The sequence below is a fragment of the Malania oleifera genome, chromosome 4 (genome assembly GCF_029873635.1).
Source record: "Malania oleifera isolate guangnan ecotype guangnan chromosome 4, ASM2987363v1, whole genome shotgun sequence".
Lineage (NCBI taxonomy): Eukaryota > Viridiplantae > Streptophyta > Magnoliopsida > Santalales > Ximeniaceae > Malania > Malania oleifera.
In genome coordinates, this window is record NC_080420.1 from 64,777,538 (window position 1) to 64,805,411 (window position 27,874).

The 27,874-nt window shown below is 37.6% G+C and overlaps 1 protein-coding gene across 6 annotated transcripts in view; it reads left to right on the plus strand.

Annotated features, from left to right (window-relative positions):
• Nucleotides 1-26,041, plus strand: part of LOC131154314 (protein ACCUMULATION AND REPLICATION OF CHLOROPLASTS 3, chloroplastic) — a 120,101-nt gene extending 94,060 nt beyond the window's left edge. For 2 of the 6 annotated variants that reach the window (XR_009136418.1, XR_009136419.1), the window contains 5 exons: nucleotides 14,427-14,531; nucleotides 14,643-14,780; nucleotides 15,410-15,576; nucleotides 16,582-16,808; nucleotides 25,766-26,041. Coding sequence is in view for 4 of the 6 variants with exons in the window: in XM_058107002.1 (XP_057962985.1) it covers nucleotides 14,427-14,531; nucleotides 14,643-14,780; nucleotides 15,410-15,576; nucleotides 16,582-16,669 (498 nt within the window). In the remaining 2 variants the exon portion in view is untranslated. Of the gene's footprint in view, nucleotides 1-14,426; nucleotides 14,532-14,642; nucleotides 14,781-15,409; nucleotides 15,577-16,581; nucleotides 16,842-25,765 lie in introns of those variants that run through there. The other 4 variants (XM_058107002.1, XM_058107004.1, XM_058107003.1 and 1 more) reach the window with 2 other exon arrangements.
• The last annotated feature ends 1,833 nt before the right edge of the window (nucleotides 26,042-27,874 follow it).

Sequence of the window (27,874 nt, forward strand, 5' to 3'; positions counted from 1 at the left end):
CCCAAGTTGTTATCTTCCCGGTTCTGAGCTTCTCTAAACCGCCCTCCATATCTCCTATTACTAACAATAGAATCCCGATCCTCTTCTTCATCAAAACCCACCCCGTAAGGCTCTTCATCTTCAACCTTGACTCCCCTCGGTTGAACTCTTTCCCTTCTACGCACATTAGGGGCGTTTTGTGGCTGCTTCTCACGTGTATTCTTCATTTGATCTATCCGTTCGTGAACCTGCTCCAGTTCCAACCTCATCACACGCCTCATCTCACTCATCATGGCCTCCATAAACACTTTCAGATCAGCCAGTTCTGTAGCATTTTCGGCACTGTTGTGAGACATGATTGCTGTAGGGCAAAGTTAGAAAGGGAAAAAAAAAAAAAAGGAGCTCACAATTCTCTCCCTTACGTGTTTACACTCAAGAAAGGTGAATCACTCTACACTCGTGTTTTACTCAAAAATACGTGGCTTTTAACCCTCTAATGTTCTCACCACTCTTGCCTTTTTCCACTCAATAATTCTCTTCCAGTTCTTTCGAAACTAAACAATACTTCAAAATTTCCAGCAACGATTCACCAAGAACTCAAAGGAATTTCAGATAGCAGGAAAACAAGGAACACGACTGATTAGATTTTCAAAAGCACAAAATACATGGCTTTTTTTTTTTCTTTCTTTGTGATTCTTCTCTTTTCTTCTTTTTCTTCTCCCTTTTTTTTTTTTTTTTTGATGATCAGCAACTAGCTTTGGACAAACAGAATGAGATTTCGAAATAAACTAGAACAAACAAAATACGAGCGGAATGGGGTAGAGGAAATTCGGCTAAACTATGGTATGTGAACCGAATTTGGAAACTACAAGAGAATAAAGAAACAAAAGAAAGGTTTTTTTGAAGGGATAGGCAAACCTGAACTAGAACTTGTGCTCTGATACCAAATGATGCGAAGTCCCGTCAAAATAACGAGATCCGACAACAAGAAGGAACCCAAGATTGTTCTACGTTCAGAATTGAATGATAGACCTCGACCCGTTGTTTACGACAAACAAGAACCTTGGTACATACGACCTCAACCCGTTGTTTAGTGCGAAACAAAAACCTTGGTATAAGGAAGACACCACAAACGGTGGTGGAAAAAACCGTTTGATAAGTCGTTGGTGAACGCCACGGGAAATCCCGATAAGTTCGAATAGTTCTTCAAAGAACCACAGAGAAAATACTCTCACAATTTTACTCAATTCAATGATGAATGATCTTACAATGAGAATGTTTTTATAGGCATAGCCTAGGAGATAAAGCATTAAACACTTCAAACCATTCTCAACAACTCACAACAACTTACTAAGACTTCTTGCAAGATTATTGATTCTCATCATTGGCCTTGGCCAGATTCTTCCAGAGCTTCAATCGTGTTGATGAATCTTGGTTGCTCACATGGGTCATGCTCAATGGGCCTCCACGAATTTGCTCGAGTCCATGCCTCTTGAATCAATCTATTGAGTGCAGCTTTAAATTTTCTTGCTCGTGCTCTTGTGACCGGCCCAATTGGCACTTGGACAAGTTCCTTTGAAGTTGTGCTATGATTTGCATCAAAGATGTTCTGAGGCTGTGAAGGTGTCCTATACGTGCTGTGTTATGGGGACTATGGCTGGAAAGGAATGCTAGAATATTTTTCTGGGAAAAGAATATTAATGGGGCTTCCTAGAGACAGGATGCTGAATTTGGCTTCTCTTTGGGCTTATAGCGCAGGCTGTTTAAAGGGTTGCTGTAGGATGTCAGCGAGACTGGCAGATTTATTAAGTTGATGTTGTTTTTTCCTTTTTCTGTGTTCATGGATAAGGACTTCTTGTTCTCCATCTATAATTGTATTTGTTACTTCTTTTTATTTTCAATAAAACTTCGTTTCTATCAAAATAAATAAATAAATAAATTGGCTCACCACTCTTAGAGATATGGCAAAATCGCCACCTTAATGATATAGAGTGAGGAGAATAGTTCATCACTCAATGAAAATCCACTAATGAGATACAAAACTGAACGGCCAAAGATCAAATCAGAAATTCATTCAACTTACTTCTACGGAGATGGGCAGAAGTTACATGTATAGATTTATTCGGAACAACACCACAAGTATAGGTAACTGCCAAAATAATGTCTTCTAGCCCAATGTAGATGTAAACTGTTTTTGGACTTATGGGAACACAAACAAACACAAGAGACTTAAAACAATGGCAAAATACTCTTCTTTTACACCACTCCTAGAAGACTCCAAGTAATGCTTGGACTGAACCAAATAATGCGTGAGCCTTCCAACCGCATATAATGCTCCTATTTTTGTTTCTTCTAGTTCTAGATTAGCTTGAATTTGCCTTCACAACTGCCCCATCATTTTTCTGATTAATATTTTTATAAATACATGAAATTACCTTTTTTTCCCTAGAAATAAGAATTCACCCACATTGAATTTTCATGCACTCGTTAACTATCTTAAGTTCAAGTCTCAACCCTTTTAGCCTTTTCCCACTAGGATGTTTAAGTAACTGCTACTTTTGTGACATTTACTCCCCCCCCTCCCTTTCTTCTGCTCTCATCTCCGCCATGTGTTGCTACTCCATTAAGCCAACAATTTATCTCTATTGTCAAGACTTGACATGACACACTGGAGGATGGCAATCCACACATGTTTTCCCTTCCCCTATAAATGCCCCTAACCATGCTTCAATGAGGATCTTTTCTCTCTCTCTCTCTCTCTCTCTCTCTCTCTCTCTCTCTCCTGTCAACAAAATCCTTTCACCTATAATCCCTGACGGTTGAGCTTCCCTAGGATTTCCCGGTTCTCATGCCTTGGGTCTCTCTAGAATATCCATTACTTATGTGCAATGCTACTTCTTCTCCCCTTTTAAGAAACCCCTCTGCAAGTTTCAAGAGCTTCAATAATTTGCATCGATAAATGACACTCCAGCTATGTGTTTTGGACTTGATAGTATGAAGCAAATCCCAATATTATGAAGTTCCTTAACATGGCCGCAACTATGACTGACACAATGGGCTTGCACAAGACCATCCTGCATCATCCCAGAATGTTTGCATTGAAGGCTATCCCATCATTTTTTTTTTCTCTCCATGGCAAGTCACATCCTTTTCTATCAAAATAAATATATAAATTGGTTTACCACGCTAAGGATATAACAAAATTATGACCTTAGAGATACAGAGCAAAGAGAATGGTTCATCACTCAATGGAATCCACCAGAGATACAAAACTGAATTAGCTAGAAATCAGAAATTCATTCAATAACTTACTTCTACAGAGATGAGCAGAAGGTACATATATAGATTTATTTGGAACAACACCACAAGCATTGGTAACTGCCAAAATGATTTCACCTAGCCCAAAGTAAATGTAAACTGGTTTTGGACTTATGGAGAACACAAACACAGACAAAAGACTTAAAATGACAACAAAATATTCTTCTTTTTCACTGCGCCTAGAAGGCTCCAAATAATGCATGGATTGAACCATTAAAAATTGACTTTCTGAACTTTCCAACGACTTATAATGCTTCTATTTAATTCCTTCTAGATTAGCTTGAATTTGCTTTCACAACTGACTCATCATTGCTGATTTATAGTTTTATAAATGCATGAAATTACTGTTTTTTCCTAGAATAAGAATTGGCTTTGCCCATGGGTATCTCAGCTCAGTCATCAGTATCAAGAACTCTTTAATATTCAGCATGAACTTCAGATTCCAAAGGCTTCTCTGCCTATTAAGTACTTGGGCCTCCCCCTTGCTACTAAAAGGATTAGTAAAGCTGATTGTCATGAGCTGGTAGATAGGATCTTGTTCTTTTAAGTAATTGGGCTAATAAAAATCTTACATATGCTGGTAGAATTCAGCTCATCAAGTCTGTCCTAATGAGCATCCCTTATGCAGTTATTCGTAACCTGGAAAGGAAGCTCAAAGTTTTTCTATGGAAGGGTCAGGAACATTCAAATGCTCCAGGAAAAATCAATTGGTTCTAATTCTGTAAACCAGTCTCAGAAGGAGGCCTTGACATTATGAATCTGGCTGGGCAAAGAGATACCTTTGCTGTTAAATTCCTCTGGCTCATCTTCAACTCTGCAAATCTTTTTTGGATCAGCTGGTTATTGGCTTACAAGCTGAAGAATCAAATTATTTGGGCCATCAAGCCCCTTCCAAGTGGAATTCCAGCTTGGATAAGGGTTCTAAAGATAAGAGAGGGAGTTCCCCATGCTTTCAAAATATGTCATTGGAGATGCAAGACATTCTCTATTCTATGATAATTGACGCCATTTTGGTCCTCTTAAGTATGGTCTAGGTCTGCTAAGGGAGCTCTGCCAGCCTCTGAATGCCACTGTTTCTTCAATAATCAAAGGAAATAACTAGAGTTTTCCATGGAGAAGCTCAAGCACTATTAGGGACATAAGGGAGGCCATTTCCTTCCACCCTCAACCGCTGAATTCTGATTCTATTACATTGGATGGGATTAATCACTCTGTCCTCAAATTTTTTTTTATGCTTTGGGGATCATAAGGGAAAAAACAACTGTTGTTGATTGGGGCAACGTCATCTGGTTCAAACAACATATTCCCAGATTTTCTATTATTAACTGGTTGGCAGCTTGGAATAGGTTACAAACCCTGGATAGGATGAATAAATGGAAGTGTTTACACTCCACTGGTGGTTTTTGTGGCAAAGATGCTGAAAGCAGGCATCACGTTTTCTTTCTGTGTGACTTTACCTTTCAGATTTATAGCAAATTTGTCTTGGAGAAAACTAGTTGTTTGACATTAAGAACTTGGAATGATGAAATGGGAAGGCTCATCAACTTTGTTAGAAGACATAGGCTTTTTTAGTATTTACTTTAGACCCATTGTGGTCCGCCCCTTCCCTGAACTCCATATACGCGGGAGCTTTGTGCACTGGGCTCCCCCTCGGCCCCCCTTTTTTTAAAGAGTATTTTTTGTTTTTCAAAATTTTTTATTATTAGCATGGGATTTGGCAGATCTTCTTGTATGAAGATTTGCATGAAGATGAATACATGGAGCAACCTCCTGGGTATGTTTCTCAGGGGGATGATGGTAAGTCATGTAGTTTGTGTAAGGCCATTTGTGGTCTTAAGCAGTCTCCTCGAGCCTAGTTTGACAAATATAGTGAGGTGGTATTTGCATTTGGCTTAATTCAATGCTACTCTAATCATTCGATCTTTTTTCGCCAAAATGAAAAGGGTGTGGTGCTTTTAGTAGTTTATATTGATGACATCATCATCACTAGCAATTACAAAAATGGGATTGTGGATGTCTAGGAATGGCTTCAAGAAAATTTCAAATCAATGACTTGGGTACCCTATGTTGCATTCTTCATATTAAGATTGTACGGTGTAACAAAGGGTTGATTCTATCTTAGTGCAAATATAGCTTGGACTTGCTAAGTGAGACTAGTATGTTAGAAGCTAAATTGGTTTATACTCCTTTTGATCCCAATGTGAAGTTTTCTAGGGATGTTAGACTGGACTTTGAAGATAAATGTCGATATAGGTGATTGGCAAGTTGATTTACTTGACTATCACTAGACCTAACATGTCCTTTGTTGTCTAGGTGATGAGTAAATTTATGGAAAATCCCGAACAACCACACCAGGTTGTTGTTTATAGGGTTCTTAAGGTACCTCAAGCTCTCTCCTGGTATAGGTTTGATACATAAATGTAATAGAAATTGTCAAATCACGGGATACTATAATGCAGATTGTGCTAACTTTGTTGATGATTGAAGGTCTACTACCGAATACTGTATATGGGAAGTAATCTTGTTACCTAGCATAGAAAGAAACAATAATTGTAGCTAGATCTAGTGCTGAAGCAAAATTTGGAGCTATGGTTGATACTATGAGTGAGCTTATGTGGTTGAAATCTTTTATGTTAGAGATGGGATTGTTGGCTAAGAAGCCCATAGATATGTTTTGTGATAATCAAGCTGCCATTTATATTACTAGCAACCCAATGTTTCACGAGGACAAAGCACATTGGACTCCATTTGTTAAACATGTGAATCAATTAGGTGATGATTTCACGAAGGCTTTATTTGAAGCTGCCTCTAATGATTGCAACTATTGAATAATTGGGTAAAATGGAAGACTAATCACAATGATAGGTCCCTCCCTTTATTTATAATTTATGCCAAAGTACATACCAAATGACCGTAATACCTTTATAACTCTCACTTATTAACATAACACTAACACACTAATAATGCTAAATGACTAAGATAACCATCAACATGCCCCCTCAAGATGGAGCATATATATCATATGCTCCTAGCTTGTTACAAATGAATTTAACACGAGCACACAACCCCCAAGGCTTTAGTAAATAAATTAGCAAGCTACGGACCAAATTTCATATGAGTGGTGGTAATGAGCTTCTGCAAAAGTTTCCAATGAACAAAGTGGCAATCAACTTCAATGTGTTTTGTACGCTCATGGAAGATTGGCATGGAGGCAATATAAATGGAAGTTTGATTGTCACACATCAGCTCCATAGAGTGAGAATATGGAAAATCCAGTTCTTCCAATAAGTTCTTCAACCAAACAAGTTCACACGTAGTGGGACCCATGATCCTATCCTCTTGAGTCTTGACTAAGCACTTGACTTGGCCACCACAATTTCTTTTTTACTCCTCCAAGAAACCAAATTTTCACCAACAAAGATATAGTACCTGGTTATGAATCTTCTACGGAAGGTGACTCGGGCCCAATTTGCATCGGTATATCCCTAAATATGAGTGTTACCTCGATTTGATATAAGAGACCTCTCTCGGGTGCACTTTTAAAATATCTCAAGATGCGAATTATTGCATCCCAGTAACTTGTTCTCGAAGAATCAAGAAATTGACTCAACACTTTGAAAGATATATTTAGCTAAGTGACCGTGAGATAATTCAACTTTCAAACAACTCTCCTATGTAGTCCTAGGTTTGGCGACAAATCACCCATATCTAGCAGTACCTTACTGTAAGGATCCATAGGTGTCTTAACAAGTTTAGGTCCCTACTGTCCAGTCTTATCTAAAAGATCAAGAGCATGCTTCCTTTGTGACAAACAATTTCTGCATGAGATCTTGATGCTCTATACCCAAGAAGTATTTCAATGGTCCCAAATCCTTTTTCTGAAACTTAGTTTGCAGGACATGCTTTAGGCTCTAGATACCTTGATCATCATCACTAGTAATCACAATATTATCCTCATACACAATAAGCAGAATCCTTCTGAATGGAGTTTGAGGATAAAATATAGAATGATCTATTGCTCACCGTCAAAGGCCAAACTCAAGTACTACAACATTGAATCGACCAAACCAGGCATTTTAAACCATATTGTAACTTCTTGAGCCGACGCACTTAGCTCGACTCCTCCTAAGCAACAAACCCAAGTGGTTGCTCCATATGGACCTCCTCCTGGAAATCACTATGCAGGAAAGCATTCTTCATGTCTAACTAGTGTAAAGGCTAGTGATAGGTGATGGCTAAGGAGATGAACAAACGTATTGAAGCAAGTTTGGTGATAGGGGAGAATGTGTCTGAATAGTCCAAGCCATAAACTTGAGTATATCCCTTAGCAACAAGGCAAGGCAAGCCTTCAATCAAGTCATCGAATCATTTGGATTGACCTTCACTGTGTACACCCAACGACAACCAACCATAGAATTATCAGGAGGAAAAGGTACCAACTCCCTAGTATCATTATCTTATAGCTTATGCATCTCTTCTATCATTGCATTCCTCGACCTAAAATGGGATAGGCCTACCAAAATAGACTTTGGAAGAGCAACAAAAGACAGAGTACTGACAAAATAGTAGTATAAGGGTGGTGTACAAGTGTGTTTACCTTTTAGAAGAGCAACAAGAGGATCAACCACTTGGGGAAGAAGTGGCAACTGAAGGAGGCTCTCCTCCCTTGATTCGCCATTTGTAAACTTGCAAATTGGGACAATCCAAGCGACAAGAAGGACTCAAACTGGATGAAGATGTTGGAAGACTAGACAAAGGAAATAAGTTAGGAACAAGAAGGCTAGATAGAGGAAGGGCTCATCAAAATGAACAAAACTCAAGGAATTAGAATAGTATGGTATAGACTCAAGAAAAGGTGACATTAGCAAATACAAAGAATCAATGCAAAGTGATATTATAACATCGATATCCTTTTTGAGTATAGGAATAACCCAGAAAAATACATTTGATAGAATGAGATCCAATTTATCCCTTTCCTGGATTTAATTGATGAACAAAGGACACACAATTGAATATACAAGGAAGGGAGAACAAAGGAGCCTTAGGGAAGATAATTGAATATAGGATTTTACCACCAAGGACAAAAGATGGCACTGAGAGAGCAAGCGGTGAGAACAGCGTCATTCCAAAAAACTTTGGGGACATCCATTTGATATGATAGTTTTCAAGTGACTTAAAGAATATGTCTCTTTTTCCACTCCACAACTCCATTTTGTTGTGGAGTGTGCGCATAAGATGACTAATGGATCATGCCAAAGCTAGTCATATAGGTAGTGATTTGAGTGTTGAAGTACTTCTTAGCATTATCACTACGAAGTATTCGAACTAGCATATCAAATTGAGTTCTTATTTGAGAACAAAAGACGCAAAAGATATGAAACAACTCAAAACAATCTTTCATTAAATACAACCAAGTCATTTTGGAGTAGTCATCAACCAATGTAACAGAGTATCGAAAACCCCAACTTTTACATGACATGACTAGGACCCCAAACATCATAAAGGGCTAACTGATCTTTTATTGACTCAGAAGGCAAAGGGAACACAATGAGGCTTTCCTAATTGACAAGACTCACAATCAAGGCTAGATGCAAAACTCAAAGTAGTAGCTAGCTATTTTAACTTGTCCAATGATGGATGACCAAGGCGATGATGGATTTGATGTGGTGTGGCAGTGCTACTACAGACAAAAGGACAAGAAAACGACTCAAAGGAGTAAAGTCAACCAACCTTATGCCCCGTGCCAATCGTCTTCTTCATCTTCAAATCCTGAATAAGAACAGAATCAAGAAATAAGGTTATAAAGCAATTTAGTGACTTCATAATTTTACTAACATGCATGATATTAAAGGGCGATTTAGGAATGTAGAGAACAAAAGAAAGCAAGATGGAAGGAGTAGGTTTTATTATTCCTATTCCTTTAATAGTAGTAGTGGACCCATCAGCAAGGGTAACTTTAGGTTGATTTTTAGAATATTAGGGAGTAGAAAAGAAGTTGGTGACGTATGTCCATGGTCTTAAATTTCCACGAAATTATCGAAATTTCTGTTGAAATTTCCACTTTCTGCCACTCTCAAAAATAGAAATGGCAATCAATTTTTGTCTTGCTTAATTTCTTTCAAAATTTCAACGAATCATCATAAATTTATCGAAATGTCGAAATTTTAGCGAAACTTGTCAAAATTTTAACTATAGAATAAGATTTCTTTAGAATTCAAATGTGAGATTTAGACACAAAGTGAAATCCATCTCTTAATTTACCTTATTATTTTTTTTATTGAAACAAAAGATTATTTAAGGTCTTTTGAAATTAGATGAAAAATTAATCTTACGATTATTGGAACATTCATGTATAAATTATATTTATTTTTATAATAATTAATATTTTTAATTGATTTATGATTTCATTTATATTAATCTAATATGTTTACTGCACATGTTGTATTATGAATATGTTTAATACACATTATATTTCAAATATGTTTAATACACTTATTATATCACAACCATTGTGCCTTATACACCACATAGATGTATTTAATTTGTATTATGTTAGTCTTAGAACTTACATTATTATGTCTATTAATCATTTCTAAAGCTTCATAAAAGAATTCCATGCTTTACTACTAATTTCCATCATTTTTTCAAATTGAAATTGAAATTTACATTGAAATAAAATTTCCATCGAATTTTCCGTACTTTTCAAGCTTGGAAATTTTAGTGGAAATCGAAATCTAAGACCTAGCATATTTCATATGGTTAGTAGCAGCAGCGTCGATAACCCAGGGAATAGTGGGAGAGATACCGGATGACATACAAACGGTATCGTTACCTCTCTGAGCAAAAAATGAAATGTGATGAGATGCTTGTTGGGATGCCTGATACTGCCAGAACCTTGAATACTCCTCTGAGACAGTTCTAGTATGTTCTTCACTTGAACAAGTAACTGAGGAAGGAGACACTTTTGATATTTGGGAACCCCATCCCAACACAAATACAACCTCACATTGACAAACAGCTTCAAGAAGCATCAAACAGCCATTCCTCAGTGTAGTACATGAGCAATTAAAGCAGCTGATATCTTTGAACAAAAAAACATCAGGAAAAACTTCAATAATATGTTTATAGAGGAATTCAAGCACTGCAGGATGAAGCCAGGCCAGAAACATGCCTGAAATTGGCTTCAAACACCGACGCATGGGTCAGTCCTCTTAGTGTTTGACTGGCATGTGAGGGCACATGGGAGATTGTATGGAGATGGGATTTCAGTGGGGGGCACATCAGCAGTGTCTGTGGGTGACTGATGTTTCTTTTGCAAAATCTATAGTTGATTTTGTGTTCCTGAACTAGCATTGTTGCCCAGGAAATTTCTGGCAACTGCTCTAGTTTCAAGCAGCTGCTGGCTGTTTTTTAGGGCTATATTGTTGCTGGAAATTCTTCTACAATGATATACATGCAGTGGATTTAAGGTTTTAAGCTTTGGCTTTGATGGTGACTGTGACAATTAGGGTTTAGGTCTCAGAATCATGCTGTGATATCATGTCAAATAATTGGGTAAGATGGAAGACCTAATCTCAATGATAGGTCTCTCCCTCTATTTATAATATGTGTTAAAGTACATACCAAGGACCAGAGTACTCTTTACTAACTCTCACTTATTAACATAACACCATAGTTGTTAGAATCTTGCGATTCCCGATTCAATTCGTATGATTCGTATCAATTCCACACCAAATTGATTCGAATATTGCTACCGAATCTAAAAACAACTGAATTGTTACTGAATCTATCGATTCATGTCATGAATCCAATCGATCGATTTGAATCTATTGATTCACACGATTCTGGTCCAATCATATCTTGACATACTCGTCTAGTTTAAAACCCCAAAAAACATCTCTTTTTTATTATTGCTTTTATTTTTACACGATTACTGTCCATCCCTTTTCTACGCCACTTTTGTGCTAAAAAAGAGGAGAAAATAGAACTTTAGGTCTAATGTTGGCTTCACCAAACCATTTCTTCACTCTTAAGGGGTATGATGTTCTGCCATTGAGAAGGAGCCAAACACTCATTGGCTAAGGTGGTATAGGTGGTACTCATGTTTCATTGTGTTTTGAAGATTCAAAAGTTGGTTTTTCAAGTAGTTTGTTCAATTATTGTTATTATATTATTTTAGGTTAATTGTTTTTGTTCTTTTTAATTCAAGAAAGAATATGCATGAAATATTGTTTTTTTAATTGTTGATTCACACTTGAAGTTCAGTTTTGTATTATTTTTTCTTGATTCCTTCCCCTAAAAGCACAAAAGTTCATTCTTTATTGATATTCTTGATTCATATTCATAGTTTTCATTTGTTTAGGAAGCATACACATTAAATATGATTTTTTTAGTGTCGAAAATTTAAATATATTTTATTATTTTTCTTTTTGTTTGTATATCAATATAAGCAAGTCATTTATAATTTATTTTGGAAATTACTGAATCTTACGATTCGATTCTCAATTCTCAATTCTCAATTCCCAAAATTGGAATTTCAATTCATGATTTGAATCCTGATTTGACAACTATGCGTAACAGTAACACAATAATAATGCTAACACTAACACAATAATAATGCTAAATGACTAAGATAACCATCAACAACAAGAAGTTGGGGTTAGGTGATATTTGTACACCCCCAGCTTGAGAGGGAGTGTTAGAAGAGTTAGGCTTTGTTAGTAATTATGTAGTGTTACCTTTGTCTTTCTAGCTTGTTAATCATTAATCTGTAAAACGGCAGACCTAGAGCTGAACGTAACTCCAGGAAATTGTTGCCTCCTTTCTCTTTCTTTCCTCTTTGTTTCTTCTCTTCTTCTCTTCTTTTCTTCTTCTCGTCTCCATCTCTAACTGTACAACAAACTTAAAAGGGTCCTCTGGTTTCATTCAAAAGCTTCTCCATGCAGCCACTGTCTATCACATCTGGAGTTCTTGAAACAAAGCTATTTTTTAGAATCGTCATGGTAGAATGGATCTCATTGTAATTTCTTGAAAAAAGACTTGAGTAATTGTCTGCCTTAACTGCTTAGGGATTTTTTGGTTGCTTTTTTGTTTTGTTTTCTCTTGTAATCTATTTTGTATTTTTTTCCCCCTGAATTATCGCTCTTACCTTTTTTCTGGGTGGGGGGGACAGAAATAAATAATTGGCCCACATTCAATTTGCATGAACTCATTGTTAATTATCTTAAGTTCGAATCCTGACATGTGCTGCTCCGGTAATTTAATAGGCTGCTCAAGTAACTGCTATGCTTGTGACATGTGCCCCTACTTCTCTCTCATCTTTACCATGTGTTGCCACTCCATTAAGCCAACAATTTATCTCTATTGGTTAAGAGATGACATGACATTCTCTTTCTGGAGGATGGCAAGTGGCAACCCACACATGTTTTCCCTCCCATATAAATACCCCCAATCATGCTTCAATGAGTATCTTTTGGCTCTCTCTCTCTCTCTCTCTCTCAATGCCTCTTGTCAACAAAATTCTTTCAACTGCCATCCCTCACAATTGAGCTTCCCATGGATTTCCTGGTTCTTGATTGTTCCTTTCCTCTCTAGAATATCTCCTCTCTAGAATATCCATTACTTATGTAAAATGCAAGTTCTTCTCCCATTTCAAAAACCCCCTCTGCAAGTTTTCACGAGCTTCAATAATTTACTTTGTTAAATGGCACTCAAGCTGTGTGCTTTGGATTCAGTTGCATGAAACAAACCTCAATATTATGAAGTCCCTTAACATGACTGCAATATAAGTGTGACATGATGGGCTTACTCAGGAGAGTCCTGCACCATCCTAAAATGCTTGTGCTAAAGGCTGACTATCTTATCTATTTTTTCCCTCTCTATGGTAAAATCACACCACCATCAAGGAAAATCAAGATTTATTTCTATTTGCACAACTACATGCTTGAAACCTTATTTTTTCTGCTTTATTTATGGATGGACTTTCTAAATGTATCTTAAGCTGTTAGGTTGTGGGCTAACAATGTATATCAGACCTTAACATATTATTAAAATAACACTAACACACTAATAATACTAAAATACTAAAATGACCATTAACACTCCCCTTCAAACTAGAGCATAGATGCCATATGCTCCTAGCTTGTTACAAATAAATTTAACACGAGCACCCGTAAAGCTTTGGTAAATATATCTGCAAGCTGCATGTCAAACTTCACAGAGTGGTGGTAATGAGCTTCTGCACAAGTTTCTCCCAAACAAAGTGGCAATCAACTTCAATGTGTTTTGTTTGCTCATGGAAGACTAGGTAGTTCACAAGTTTCTATTTTTGGCTATGTGGTAGTTTTGTGAAATATTGAATGGGTGGTTCTGAGAAGGGCAATTACGGGAGGGTGTTTTCTGGCGACGGCTGAGTTTGGTTTGGTGGTAGGGTTTAGATTGGATCTTGCTTTCATACCATGTTGAGATTTTTGATTAAATGAATGACCTAACACAATAATAGGTCTATCCTGTTATTTATAAAGCATATCAAATACATTCTAATGATCATAATATCCTTACTAACTCACTTACCAACGTAACACTAACAGACTAATAGTACTAAAAGGCTAAAATGACCATTGATAAGATTAAAGTTACTTGAAATGAGTACTCAGAATAATTAAAGTACCAATGAGCACAAGTATAGGAAGCCAACTGTGTCACTTATAAGGTAAGGAAAGCGGTAAGTTGGTCTGGATGCATGCATTGTAAACTGAATAATTCCTTAGTATGAAAGAGTGGTCCTCTTAACACTAGAGGCTATGGTGCTATTGGGAGATGGTTGATCAAGAATAATTGAAGCCAACTTCTCCTATTCTATTTCATCTATGGTATGCCACTGTTCCTACTGAAAGTACAATCATGCCCTTATTCCAAAATATCCCTCCCTCCAATAAATACAATAGCGCATGTCCAACCTGAGCAATGCATATATATAAGACTGGTTTTAATTGTTTAATTTGCATTCTGGAAGCTGAAAAAGATTCACAACATTCACAGGCACATGCATGAAAGCTGATGCTGATCTGTTCTTCTAAATCACTATTGTAAGTTGAAAGAGTACTTCCTGACGTCTAATTTGCATACAGGAAACTGAACGAGATTCACAAAAAAAGTGGTGTCCCATTGTGGAGATGGAATATCAAGGAGGAGTATATAGGGGGCATTGCCAAGGTGGCCTTCCAGAGGGAAAGGTACTTGCTATAGTCCTGGAAACTTAGGCAGAACTCTAGCCATTAGTACAGGCATGTTTCATCCTGTATGGAAGGTTTTTAAGTTAATTTCATAGTGTTTTAACTTTATAGGGTCGTCTATCGGTTGTTGATGGAAGCATTTATGATGGCATGTGGCACTATGGCAAGAGATCAGGCCTGGGTACATTCTACTACTGTAATGGGGATGTGTTCCAGGGATCATGGAGGGATGATGTTATCCATGGGAAGGTATTGCATGAAGTGTCTATACCTGCATTGAGAAGTTTTTCTAATCAATTTCATTTTAAGCTTAGTTTTCTGTTTGCTGCATATATTCCAATCCTACAAAGAATCATGTTTCTGACAATGGTCAATTTCTTCTCTTCTAAGGGTTTCCACGCTAGCCCTAAGTCGTCCCCCACCCCATGGGAAGGGTGCTGCTTGTGTGTCCCAAATGAACTATATTTGGTCAATACACAATTGTATTGATTGCATACAAAAGTGGTGATTATCATATTTTAAACCTTAGCAAATAAAGCCCACTTGAGCTTTGCTAGTCTTCCAGTTTCTCGAAAACTTTACATGCGTTCATTCAGCAGGTTCAAGAAAAATGTTTTTAACTTCTTATAGAACACCAGTCTTCACATTTCATGATTTAGTGGACATATATACATTCTGAGGTGCCGCTTTAGATCCATTGTGGTCCGCCCCTTCCCTGGACACCGCATACGCAGGAGCTTTGTACACCGGGCTGCCCTTTTTTTTATTTTTATTTTATTTTTTCCTTTCAAACAAGGTGCGAACATAGAAGATTGTTATTTTGTTGTTATATGAGGATTGTTTAACCCACGGAAATCAATATTCATATGATTGCATAGGGTTGGTTTTACTTTCACACTGGAGATAGATGGTTCTCAAACTTTTGGAAGGGAAAAGCCAATGGTGAAGGACGCTTTTATTCTAAATCTGGTGACATCTTTTTTGGCCATTTCCAAGATGGATGGCGACATGGCCACTTTCTTTGCATCAATTTTGATGGAGTAAGGTCTGTATATACAGTTCACTTTTTTGATGATGCTTCCATATACAGTTCACTTTTTTTACGGTACTTTCATATTGAATATAATATGTATTTAGAGCCCATATAAAGTTGTCAAAGTACTACGATAAAATATACAGCAGAAAGAGTCCTTTCTTCCTCAACATTTATTTTTCATTTTACATCAAACAATAAACTAATACAATTTTGGCTGTCAATGTGTGCTTAAAGGGCATATATTTACATTTTTGCATGCATGAAGAATAGGTTGTGTGGCATATGCTTCTGTGTGATGTGCAGCTCTGCACACGCACACACTGAATATGTTCTCTCTTCTAGTATGGAATTAATGATTGCAGACCGCGTTCTTTTAAGTTTCACTCTGTTGAGTTTACAAAATTGTAGAATTTGCACTTAAGAATTACATTTGTATACGCCTTCTGTTCTTCACCTTTCTGTCTCTGTTTTCTTTTCAAGTCGTAAACGTATGTTTCATTCATTGTTTTTTATGGTACTGATCACAGTGAACTCCCCCCTTTTTTTTTTAAAGGGAACCTACCTCTACTTTTATATGCATATTTGGTGAACTATGGGTACAAAAGCGTAAGGTGGGCATGCCCACCTTAAGCTTGAGGTTATGTACTCAAATGTAAGCCTGCTAATAAAAAACCAATTAGTGGACAAGGGATTAGGGACTCGAGAATAATTTGCCTAAGGTTTTGAATTTCGGTAATATTGTTGGCAATAAATATAGACCATGCGAGTTCAACCTCAAAAATTTTTCAACACAACGTACCTCCATCACTTGTGGTCTCGCATGGTGCAAATGCTTAAACCTAAGAATATATGCATGCATATGAAAATGCTTCTGTACTACTACTTTTGTTCTTAATATTCTGAAAAAAATTGTCTATACTACTATTTTTGTTCTGAAAATTCTAAAATTCATTTCTACCGACTCCAAATTCTCATCTGGCTTTGCTCGTGTGCTCCATCACTTTTATGGAACAGGTTTGTTGAGATTTGGAACAGAGGAGTCCTCGTAAGCCGGGACCAGTTAGACCCAAACTCTAGTGTTGGCAGCTGTGGCCATGGATAAACTATCACGTACGCATTTTTGTTCATTCTTGTTTCTGTGACTAATTATTTGTTATTGTATCAGCACGTGTTTCTTTCAGTATTATTGGAGAAGTTTAGAGCGTCATATTTCAAATTAAAACTCCAGTGATAAAACAAAGGTACTCAGCATTGTCTTGTTTTTCCGTCTTCCCACAGTAGTCTATCTAGCATCTTCTTATGTCTGCACAATTCGCAATATATTATCCCCAGTAATGACCAGCATCCATTACCGCTTCCAAAATCTTGACGTATAATCCATTAGAATTTTTTTTTTAATTATAACCATTCGTGGACACCAGCCATTGAATCTTGACAAAAACTTACTTATTCTTGAAAAATTCACTAAGCGGATTATGTTGAAATTTCATTGGGAATGGCAATGAATGGTGGTATGCTGAGAAAAATATATGTTGGCATGTCATGTTTTGTACCCAATTGGAGGAAACAAGGAGAGAGGTTTCATGTTAGTGAGCATGTGTTTTTATGTAAATTTTAAATAATTCAATAAAAGTTGGTTTTATGTGTAAGACTATTTCTATTGCCAATTTACAATTTTTATTTTGCTGAATTAATTTGAAAATATGAAATAACTCGTGATAAAATATATATATATATATATATATCAAAATAAGCTAAAAGTAAATAAATTTCCTAAAATTGAGCGTTCGGTTGGTATCAGTGTAAACCAAACCAGGTCTTTATGTATGTACGATAGAACTTGTCAACTGTTAAACTTATTAGAAACAACCAATCAAAAATCATGAAATCTTTTGCCGTTCAAGGATGTCTGTCCTCAGTGCTGTAGAACATGGTATTAGGGTGTATCGCCACTTGTCCTAAGAATACCTTAAAACATGTGATCTCTACTCAATGTGTTCATTTGATTCCTTCTCGTTTTCGTATCATTTTTTTAAATTGAAAAACATGCCCCAAGAGTGAAGTCAATGGTACCGTTCAAGAGGTGTTTAACAATCTGCCCAACTCGCCCAATCTAACCAATTCAAATAGGATCATTTGGGGAAAAAAAAAAAAAAAACAATTTCAGATGGTTTATGGTCGGTTGGTAGTTTCTTATTTTGAATAATCCAACTATACAATTTTGTCTCTTGAAATCCTGAATATGATGCTACCAATAATTGTGGTTGATTTGTAAATTTAGTGTCTAATCCACCCGTCCCAACCCAAACCGTACCAAATACACACACACACACACACACACACACATATATATATATATATCAAAGCCAAGTTCTTGCCTGGATTCCGAGGGAGTTGAGATCATAGAGGTGATTATAAAAGAACAAGGTACAAATAATTAATATATATATATATATATATATATATATATGTATATATATATAAGAGCCAAGTTCTTGCCTGGACTCCAGGGAAGTTGAGATTATAGAGGTGATTATTAAAGAACGAGGTACAAATAATTAAGGGAAATTTTCAACCATGGATTCTTACCCTTATAGTTCTGAGATTACTCTAGCCAGACTCTCTTCTTTGATTTCTCTTCCTCCTTTTATAAAAAGAACCACTTCTTCCAAGATTACCAACTTAGTTGAATATTCCTATATTTCTGACTTTGCTTAGATCTAGGAAACCTCTCTTCCTCTTGTTAATCCTTACAATATTTTCAAAAGAAAGAAATCTTTAGTCAGCCAAGTTTGTACTCTCCTTGTTTCTTATAATAGACCCCATGTTAAAGAATATGTTGAAACTACAACCCTTGATAAATTTCTTATCCCAGCTTCCTCCAAAGAGCAGTACACTGATCTTAAGTTTGACCAAGATCTGATCAATCAATGGATCAAAGAAGGTTATACTCACCTTCACTTTGGAGCTGTCTGACTTCTTCTTACTCTTCATAGCCGTAAAGAACTTCCTATTACAGTCAAGATTACCCTTCTTAATACTACCTATACCCAATATGAGCATGCATCAATTGGAACTTCGCTTACCACTCTTCATGCTAGTAGCGTCTATCTTACATTTTTTCCAAATTTCAATATTCCTCTAAGAGACAAGAATCTGAAGAATTGTATAAAAGTTCAGCTTCATATTACCGGTGCTCCGCAGGTTTCTTCTGCCTACATGGCGACTCTTCATCATCAGCTAATCTATAGGCTTCAAGATCATGCAGTTGATCTTCCTTTCCCAAGACAATTCGAAGACACAATTTTGATTATTGCTAAAAGAGAAAATGATGTTCCCACTATCCTTTAGATTCCGCAATAGATTCCTAGAGAAGATGTAGAGACCTGAAGAATTATGGTATTTAAATAATGAAAGAGGGAGAAAAAGGAAATTGTAAAGGGGGTCACATAAGTGTATTTTGGAATTGTTGATGGGGACACGTGTCTTGTCGATGAGAAGTTATCGAGAGGCTATTTTTTAGTTCTAAATTTCGTCGACGAGGAATAAGCATTCGTCGACGAATTCCCTTCGTGGCCTCATCGACGAGGTGACGTGTCTCGTCAACAAGTGTAGGTGTATAAATAGGCCTAAACTCTGATTCAACATAGATTATTCAAAGAAATTAGACTTTCTCTCTCCTGTTCATCCCCTCTTCCTTCTCTCTAAGATTTTGAGTCCATTCTTCGTTGGATCGACAATCCGAAGTCGCCACGCTACTCCTGGGGAAGTTCGCTTCAAGTCTGCTGGAGTAGATCGTTGGTGGAGCTAACTTGGACTCCATCCCAAGTTCAGGGTAAGACTTTATATTAAAAAAGGTAGCATTTGAAGAAATACTGAAGTTTTGTTCAAGGCGATGTTGTTTTTAGGGTGCTGAACGAGAAACCCTGCGGGTGCAGGACTAGTCATTTTAGGGACTTTCCAATAGTTAGGTAAGGGGATAAGCTGAGTCAGGTTTCTTGTGAAAATGTATTTATTATTTTACAACATTTAATTTCAGGTAAATATGTATATTGTAGAATTATGTTGGAAAATATGCTATTGATCAGAAATATGTTTTCATGTATGATATCAAGAAATATGATTTTAGAACAAGTTTATGATCTGAGTATTACCCCTTTTGTGTGGCATGTGTAATATTTACCATGAAAATTATGATGATGAGATATTATGCTTACAAAATAAGTATATTATTACTGCTTTCGTGAAAATGTTAAAATGATACAGAGATTTTTTAAACTAAGAAATTTTATATGATGTCGGTGTAAGGGCTGAGGATTTTATATGATATGTTGGTGTAAGGGTCGAGGTTTTATATGAAATACCGGTGTAAGGGTTGAAAGTTTTTATGTTATGTGATACCGGCGTAAGGGTCGTCAATTATAAGATACAAAATGTTGACGTAAGGGCTGTGAATTTTATATGATAAGTTATGCAAAGTTTTATGAAGATATTAACATGACAGATATTATTATGAAATAGTCATGTATCATTGTTTGAAAATATATTATATGTTATATGTTATCAGAACCTAGTTGGCATGGTTTAGGCTTTCATGAAGGACGATATCGTAGCTATATGATCACGATTATGTTTATGTTAGTACTACTGCTTGCCGTAATGGGTAGTGGAAGATTGGCAGTCGATGTGGTTTATTGTAGCGCAGGCGTCCCTCTGATGTCCGGACTAGGAGGGGCAGACCCATCGTACTTACAGACTTATATTGATCTAGCGTGGTAGACCAACCATTGTTGGGTTCCGCTTTTGGGCCGCACAACCCAGTCATATGGGGGTAAGACATGATACCAGCCATCTATCCATCTTGGGAGTTTTCCATGTACATGAGATGATTTATATGTATAGAAATTCAGTATGTTATACCATGTTATGATAAAATATGTTTTTCCCAGGTATGTTACAGATAGTTTTATCAAGTATGATTTATGTACTGTTATTTGTATAACACGAAAATACTCATGTTGCCACACACTGATATTAGTTTATTTCCCTTACTAAGAGTTGTCTCACCCCAGCGTTAGAGTTCCACAGCGTTAGAGTTCAATTGTTCTACCCTGTTTGAAGGGTAAGTTATTTTGTTAGGGTCTGATAGATTTTAGGGTGGTGTCCCTATGCCACTTTTGGATATTTTGGGATACGTGTATGTATATGAAAGTTGTAGTAAAACTCTGGTATTGTGTTGGTTGGATAATTTGTTATATATATGATTTTACGTTTCCTGCTGCTTAAGTATTCGTGTTGTATTTCAGGTATATCCCTAGTACCTATGGGTCCAGGTTGATTATGATTTATCAAGATTATTATATTGAAAAAAAAAATTTATGGTAAATTAGGCAGGTCGTTACAGTTTGGTATCAAAGTCTAGGTTGCTAGCTTCTGTAGACTTTAGAGTGTAGCAGAAACAATACCAGAGTATAGAAAAATGATTTAAGGTTTTGTTCTACAGTCTAGAGGCAGGACTTCCGTGGTGGTTTCCGTGTTTTTCCTAGGGTGACGATTTTAGGAAAACCATAGTAAACTATTACCAAGTTATGTTTCTATAGTGTAGGACTGAATCTTGAAATAAGATAAGGATGTCAAGATAGGGGATTATGTTGGGCACGTAAATTATAAGGGATAAAGTCTCTAAATCACGTTTATGGTTTTTCGGGATGGACCCTGGAGGAGGTAGCGCCCATGCGAGCGGTAGTGACAATGCAGGGCCCTCGAGTGCAGGCGGGGCTGATTCTGATGCGGTATTACGCAATGTGGCTCAACAGGTTATGGCTGAGATCGCTAGGAGCTCCAGAGAGCAGGGATGCCCATCTGCAGGCCATGGGTGCATGATAGAGAAATTTACCAAGATGAATCTTCCGACATTTTCAGGAGGAGTTGATCCTGCAGCCGCTGAGAAATGGATGCAAGAGATCAAGAAAGTTTTGGTGGTACTACAGTATACGGAGGAGCAAAGAGTTCTCTTTGCCACCTATAAACTAACAGTGGAGGTTGAGAGGTGGTGAACTTCGGTGAAACTTCTGGAGCAGTAGAGGACGGCGCCGATAGTTAATGCATGAGATTGATTTAAAGAATTATTCATTGACAGATATTTCCCAACCACTGTCAGGGAAGTTAAAGTGGAAAAGATCCTGAATTTGAAATAGGGACAGTAGTTGGTCCAGTAGTATGCGACACGGTTTATAGAGCTTTCCCGCTTCGCTTACATTGTCCCTGATGAAGTAAAGAAGGCGAGACAGTTTGAAAGAGGATTGAGGCGAGGCATATACAAGCAGGTGGTAGTGCTAAAGATACAAGACTTTGTTGAGTTAGTCGACAGAGCAGTCTTGGCCGAGGCTAGTGAGTGTATAGATGCAGAGGAGTAGGGACAGAAGAAGAGATCTACGCCTTCAGGCTTCCAGTAGGGAGCTAGGCAGGGTCAATGGAGGAGACGAAACTATGGTAGAGGACAGAGGCAGGAGACTGGAGGTCGTGAGGTTCAGGTGGTGCAAAATTTTCCTATTTGTCAGACTTGTGGGAAGAGACACTTGGGGAGTGTTGAGTGGGGAGAGCTATCTGCTATCGCTACGGTAGACAAAAACATCTGATGCGAGATTGCCCTACACCACCTGATACTACACCTGCTCCTAGACCGTACCGAGGAGGCTATCAGGCGCCCTATGGTGGTTAGCAAAGGAATGTAGCTCCAGCGAGGGTTTATGCTTTGACGCCTGGAGATGCTAAGACAGTTGACGATGTGGTGATAGGTATGATTCATATGTTTTCATTTAAAGTTATTGTATTATTTGATTCAGGAGCCACACACTCGTTCATGTCTATGGAGTGTATTAGATTATGTGGGGTAGAAATACAGTTGTTAGACACCAAACCATTAGTCACTACATCGACAGGGCAGTAGTAAGGTATAGTAGAGTGCTCCGAGGCTGTCCAGTTGATATTCAGGGGGAAGTCTTGCCATCTGATTTGATAGTATTGGATATGCACGGGTTCAATGTAATTTTTGGTATGGACTGCTTGACAGCCAATTACGCCAGCATAGATTGTCGTTTGAAAGAAGTAATATTCAGACCTCCAAGAAGACCAGAATTCAGGTTTATAGGGTCGCGAGTGCAATCCCTACCTCAGTTAGTTTCAGCTATTCAAGCGAGGAGACTGCTCCTGAGTGGTTGTCAAGGATTCGTGGCCTTTGTGAAGGAAATGTCAGGGAATGAATTGAAGTTCACTAGTATGCTAGTAGTAAAAGAGTTTACAAATGTTTTTCCAGATGAGCTACTAGGCTTGTCATCTGATCATGAAGTAGATTTTCCTATTGATCTGTTTCCAAGTACAACACCGATCTCTAAAGCACCTTACCAAATGACGCCAGCAGAGTTAGCAGAATTAAAGAATCAATTGCAAGATTTGCTTGATAAGGGATTTATACGACCTAGTGTGTCTCCGTGAGGAGCTCCAGTGTTATATGTGAAGAAAAATGGGTCCATGAGATTGTGTATAGATTATAGGGAAATTAATAAGGTGACAATCAAGAACAAGTATCCTTTACCCTGTATAGATGATTTATTTGACTAACTTCAGGGTACAAGAGTTTATTCTAAGTTTGATTTCAAATCAAATTATCATCAAGTAAAGTTAAGGGTAGAAGATGTATCGAAGACAACCTTTCGGACCAGGTATGGGCAGTATAAGTTCCTCGTTATACCGTTTGGTCTAACGAATGCTCCTGCAATATTCATGAATTTGATGAATAGAATCTTCCACCAATATTTAGACCAGTTTGTTGTTGTTTTTATTGATGATATACTGGTCTATTCAAGGAGCTATGAGAAGCATGAGACGCATTTGAGGCAGGTCTTACAGACGCTTAGGGAAAAAAAGTTATATGTCAAGTTCAGCAAATGTGAATTCTAGCTCGAAAAGGTTGTGTTTTTGGAGCACGTCATCTCAGTGGATGGAATTTATATGGATCCTTGTAAAGTTGATGCGATGGTGAATTGGGCTAGACCAAGGAACGTCCAGGAGATTAGGAGTTTCTTAGGGCTGACTGGTTATTACCCTCATTTTGTTGATGGATTCTCAATGTTATCAAGGTCTCTGAAACAACTGACTAGGAAGAACATCAGGTTTGAATGGGACGAAAGTTATGAGCAGAGTTTCCAAGAATTGAAACAAAGGTTTGTTAGGGCACCAGTGTTGATCATCCCGCCAAGGGGTGAAGGTTATGTTATCTATAGTGATGCGTCTTTGAAGGGATTTGGCTGTGTATTGATGCAGTATGGTAGGGTGGTTGTAGTGACCCAGAGAATTTATAATATTCAAATAACAAAAGAAAGGGAAATGGAAATATGAACAGAAGGAGGCAGTTGACTTCGTCGATGAACGCTTTGCGTTCATCGATAATGTTACATTTTGCATGGGATAATCCCAAGAAATTTTCTAGGCCTCGTCGACTAACACAGGAGATTTGTCGACGAGGGTTCTTCAGAATCTTGTCGACGAAGTTCCGTCTCGTCGGCGAGAAGAAACCGACAAAGGATTTTTGGAAGTCTAAAATTCGTCAACGAGGGTTCAAGTTCATCGACGAACTTTCTACAGGACTCGTCGACAAGGTGACGTGGCTCGTTGACGAATCCTACAGTATAAATAGTAGTTAAACGTGATTTTTCAGTCCATTTGTGCGCAGTAATCTCTCTCTCTCTCTCTCTCTCTCATCCTTTAGTTTCCCTCTCTTCTCTCTTAATTTATGGGCCGAATTTTCACCGGTTCAATGATCCGAAGCCACCACGACACTCCTAGGAGAGTTCTCTTCAAATCTGTTGGAGTGGATCGTCGGTGGGGCTGAGATGGAAATCATCCCAGATTTAGGGTAAGACTTTGTACTCAGTATTTGGTTATTTGACAGTTGTAGAAAGCGTAGTACGCGTAAAAATACTGAACTTTAGTTATGAGGAATGTTATTTTCAGGGTGTTAAATGGGGAAACCTGCGGATGCGAGGCTGTTTGTTTTAGGGAATTTTTAGGACTCAGGTAAGGGGATAAACTAAGGTAGTTATTTTATGAAAATGTATGTATGTTATTACAACATCTAATTTCGAAAAAATAAATATATTTGTATATGATTTATATTTGGAAAATACTGCTGAAATTGATGGTATGTTAAATATACGAAAAACCTGTTTCGTGTGGCATGAGTTGAAATTAATATGAAATATTATTTTCTGGGATGTGATAAAGATATGAATTTTTATAATGGAAAAATGGCGTACGGGCTAAGATTTTTATATGTTTTGCCAACGTATGGGCTGAGTTATGTATATGATTTGCCGGCGTATGGGCCGTGCTATGTATATGATTTGCCGGCGTATGGGCCGAACTAAATATGATTTGCCAACGTACGGGCTGAGCTATGTATATGATTTACCGGCGTACGGGCCGAGTTATGGATGTGATTTGTCAGCATACGAGCTGAGCTATGGATATGATTTTCTGGCATACGGACCGAGCTACGGTAAAATGTGAAATACCGGCGCACGAGTCGATGATTTTTATGATATATGTATATATGCAAAATGATATGATTGATTTGATAATTAATTGTATGAAATATCCATGTATCACAATTTCAGTATATGCTATATGTTATCAGAATCTGGTTGGTTTGGTCTAAGCTAGCACTTCCACGGTACTAATGCTTTATGTTCATGATTTATCATGATATTTGTGTTAACGCCACTGTACGGAGTGGTGTGAGATTGGATGATTGATGTGGTTTTTAAGAAGTGTGTGAGTGCCCTTAGTGTACGGACCAGGTCTAGCAGACCCATCGGACTTACAGACTGTACTTTTGACTTAGCAGTTGTTGGCCAACCATTGTCAGGTCCCGCCTTTGGGCCACACAACCCATTCATGTGGGGATTATACATGACAACGGTCAGCTAACCCACCAGGATTGCTTTTATATTATTATTTATATGAGATGAATTATGCTATGAGAATACAGTATATTCTGTCATGTTGTGATTATACATGTCTTCCCAGAATATATATATATATATATATATATATACCGTTTTATTGGTTATGTTCATGATTATATTTATGTCACAGAAATGCTCATGTTGTCTCACCCCGAATTTCATAAACATTTCAGGAGTCCCTAATAGGAGAGCGGGTAAAGCTCCGCTAATTTAGTACTGTTGAACTGCCCTCTCCGAAGGGTAAGTTTTGGTAGGGACAGTTGGATTTTGTGGAAATGTTCCTAGATCATTCTTTTGGGATGTATATACTTAAATACGGTGGATGTAGTGACTCTGGTATTGTGATGGATAGTTGTATTTATGATATTATGATTGTATGTTTCTTGCTGCTTAGGCTTTTGTTATGTGTTTCTAATGTATCTCTGGTACCCATGGGTCCAGGTGGATTATGATCTGCTGGATTTATTATATGAGTTTTATTTTATTATAAAAAAAATATGGGAATTAAGCAGGTCGTCACAATGGTAACGTATGCTTTCAGGCAGTTGAAAGAGTATGAAAAGAACTACCCTACTCATGATCTTGAATTGGCTGCAATAGTACATGCATTGAAGATTTGGAGGCATTACCTGTGTGGCGAGCGATGCGAAATCTTCTCCGACCATAAGAGTTTAAAGTACTTTTTCACTCAGAAGGAACTGAACATGAGGCAGAGGAGGTGGTTGGAGCTTATTAAAGATTTTGATTGTACTATTAATTATCACCCAAAAAAAGCAAACATGGTAGTTTATGTGCTAGGCAGGAAGTTTGTGAGACCAGCGCTGGCAGCTATGGAGATTCAGTATTCGATCATGATGGATCTAGAGAGACTCGACATAGAGTTAGTTAAGAGTGGACCTCAGGCATGTATTGTTAGTTTAGTGGTGTAGCCTACTCTATAGAAAATTATTAAAGCTGCTCAGAAGGAGAATCCATAATTAGTAGAGGTAATGGTTAGAGTACAGAGTGGTCAGGGAGATGAATTTTGTATTACAGATGACGGAACTTTACTGTTCCGTTCTAGATTATGTGTTCTTGCTGATGCTGATATTAGAAAGATCATCTTAGAAGAGGCTCATAGATCTTTGTACATTGTTCATCTCGGTAGCACAAAAATGTATAGGGATCTGTGAGAGTCTTATTGGTGGAGTGGTATGAAGAAAGAGACTGCTGAATATGTAGCACAGTGTTTGACGTGCCAACAGGTAAAAACTAAGTACTAGAGGCCGACAGGCTAGTTGCAGTCACTTTTTATCCCATAGTGGAAATGGGATCACATATCTATGAATTTTGTTTCAGGGCTGCTGTCGGCATTGCGTGACCAAAATACAATCTGGGTGATTGTAGATCGTTTGACCAAGACCGTCTATTTCCTTCCTATCAAGATCAGCTACCCTATTAATAGACTAACATAGATTTATATTCAGGAGATAGTCCGTTCTCACGATGTACCTATGTCTATAGTGTTAAATCGAGATCTACGTTTCACGTCACGAATTTGGAGAAGCTTATAGGAAGCTCTAGGGTCTCAGTTATCTTTTAACACGACATTCCATCCTTAGTCAAATGGACATACTGAAAGGACGATTTAGATATTAGAAGATATGCTTCGAGCATGTGTGCTAAATTTTGGGGGTAGTTGGACTCAGTTTATGCCGCTAGTGGAATTTGCATACAATAACAGTTATCAGGACAGCATTGGCATGACACCATTTGAGGCGCTCTACGATAGAAGGCGTCGTTCTTCTTTACTTTGGGATGAAGTGGGAGAACGGCGAGTTGTGGAACTAGAGTTAGTACAACAAGTATATGATAAGGTTCGGCTCATCAGAAATAGAATCAGTGCAGCTCAGAACTGACATAAGAGTTACACTGATACTCGCCATAGGAAATTGGAATTTGATATCGGTGATCATGTGTTTTTGAAAATAGTTCTGTTAAAAGGGGTCATAAGATTTGGAAGGAAAGTTAAACTTAGCCCTAAGTTCATTGGCCTGTTCGAGATTCTAGAGAAAGTGGGGTCAGTTGCCTATAGGTTAGCCTTACCACCGGTGTTGTCCAAGATACACGACGTATTCCATATCTCCATGTTGAGGAAATACGTCCCAGACCCTTCTCACATAATTAGTTATGATGAATTAGAATTCAGTGATTCACTAGTTTATGAGGAGGTACCAATACAGATTCTGGATAGGAAAGAACATGAATTATGTAATAAGAAGATTCCTCTAATAAAAGTCCTG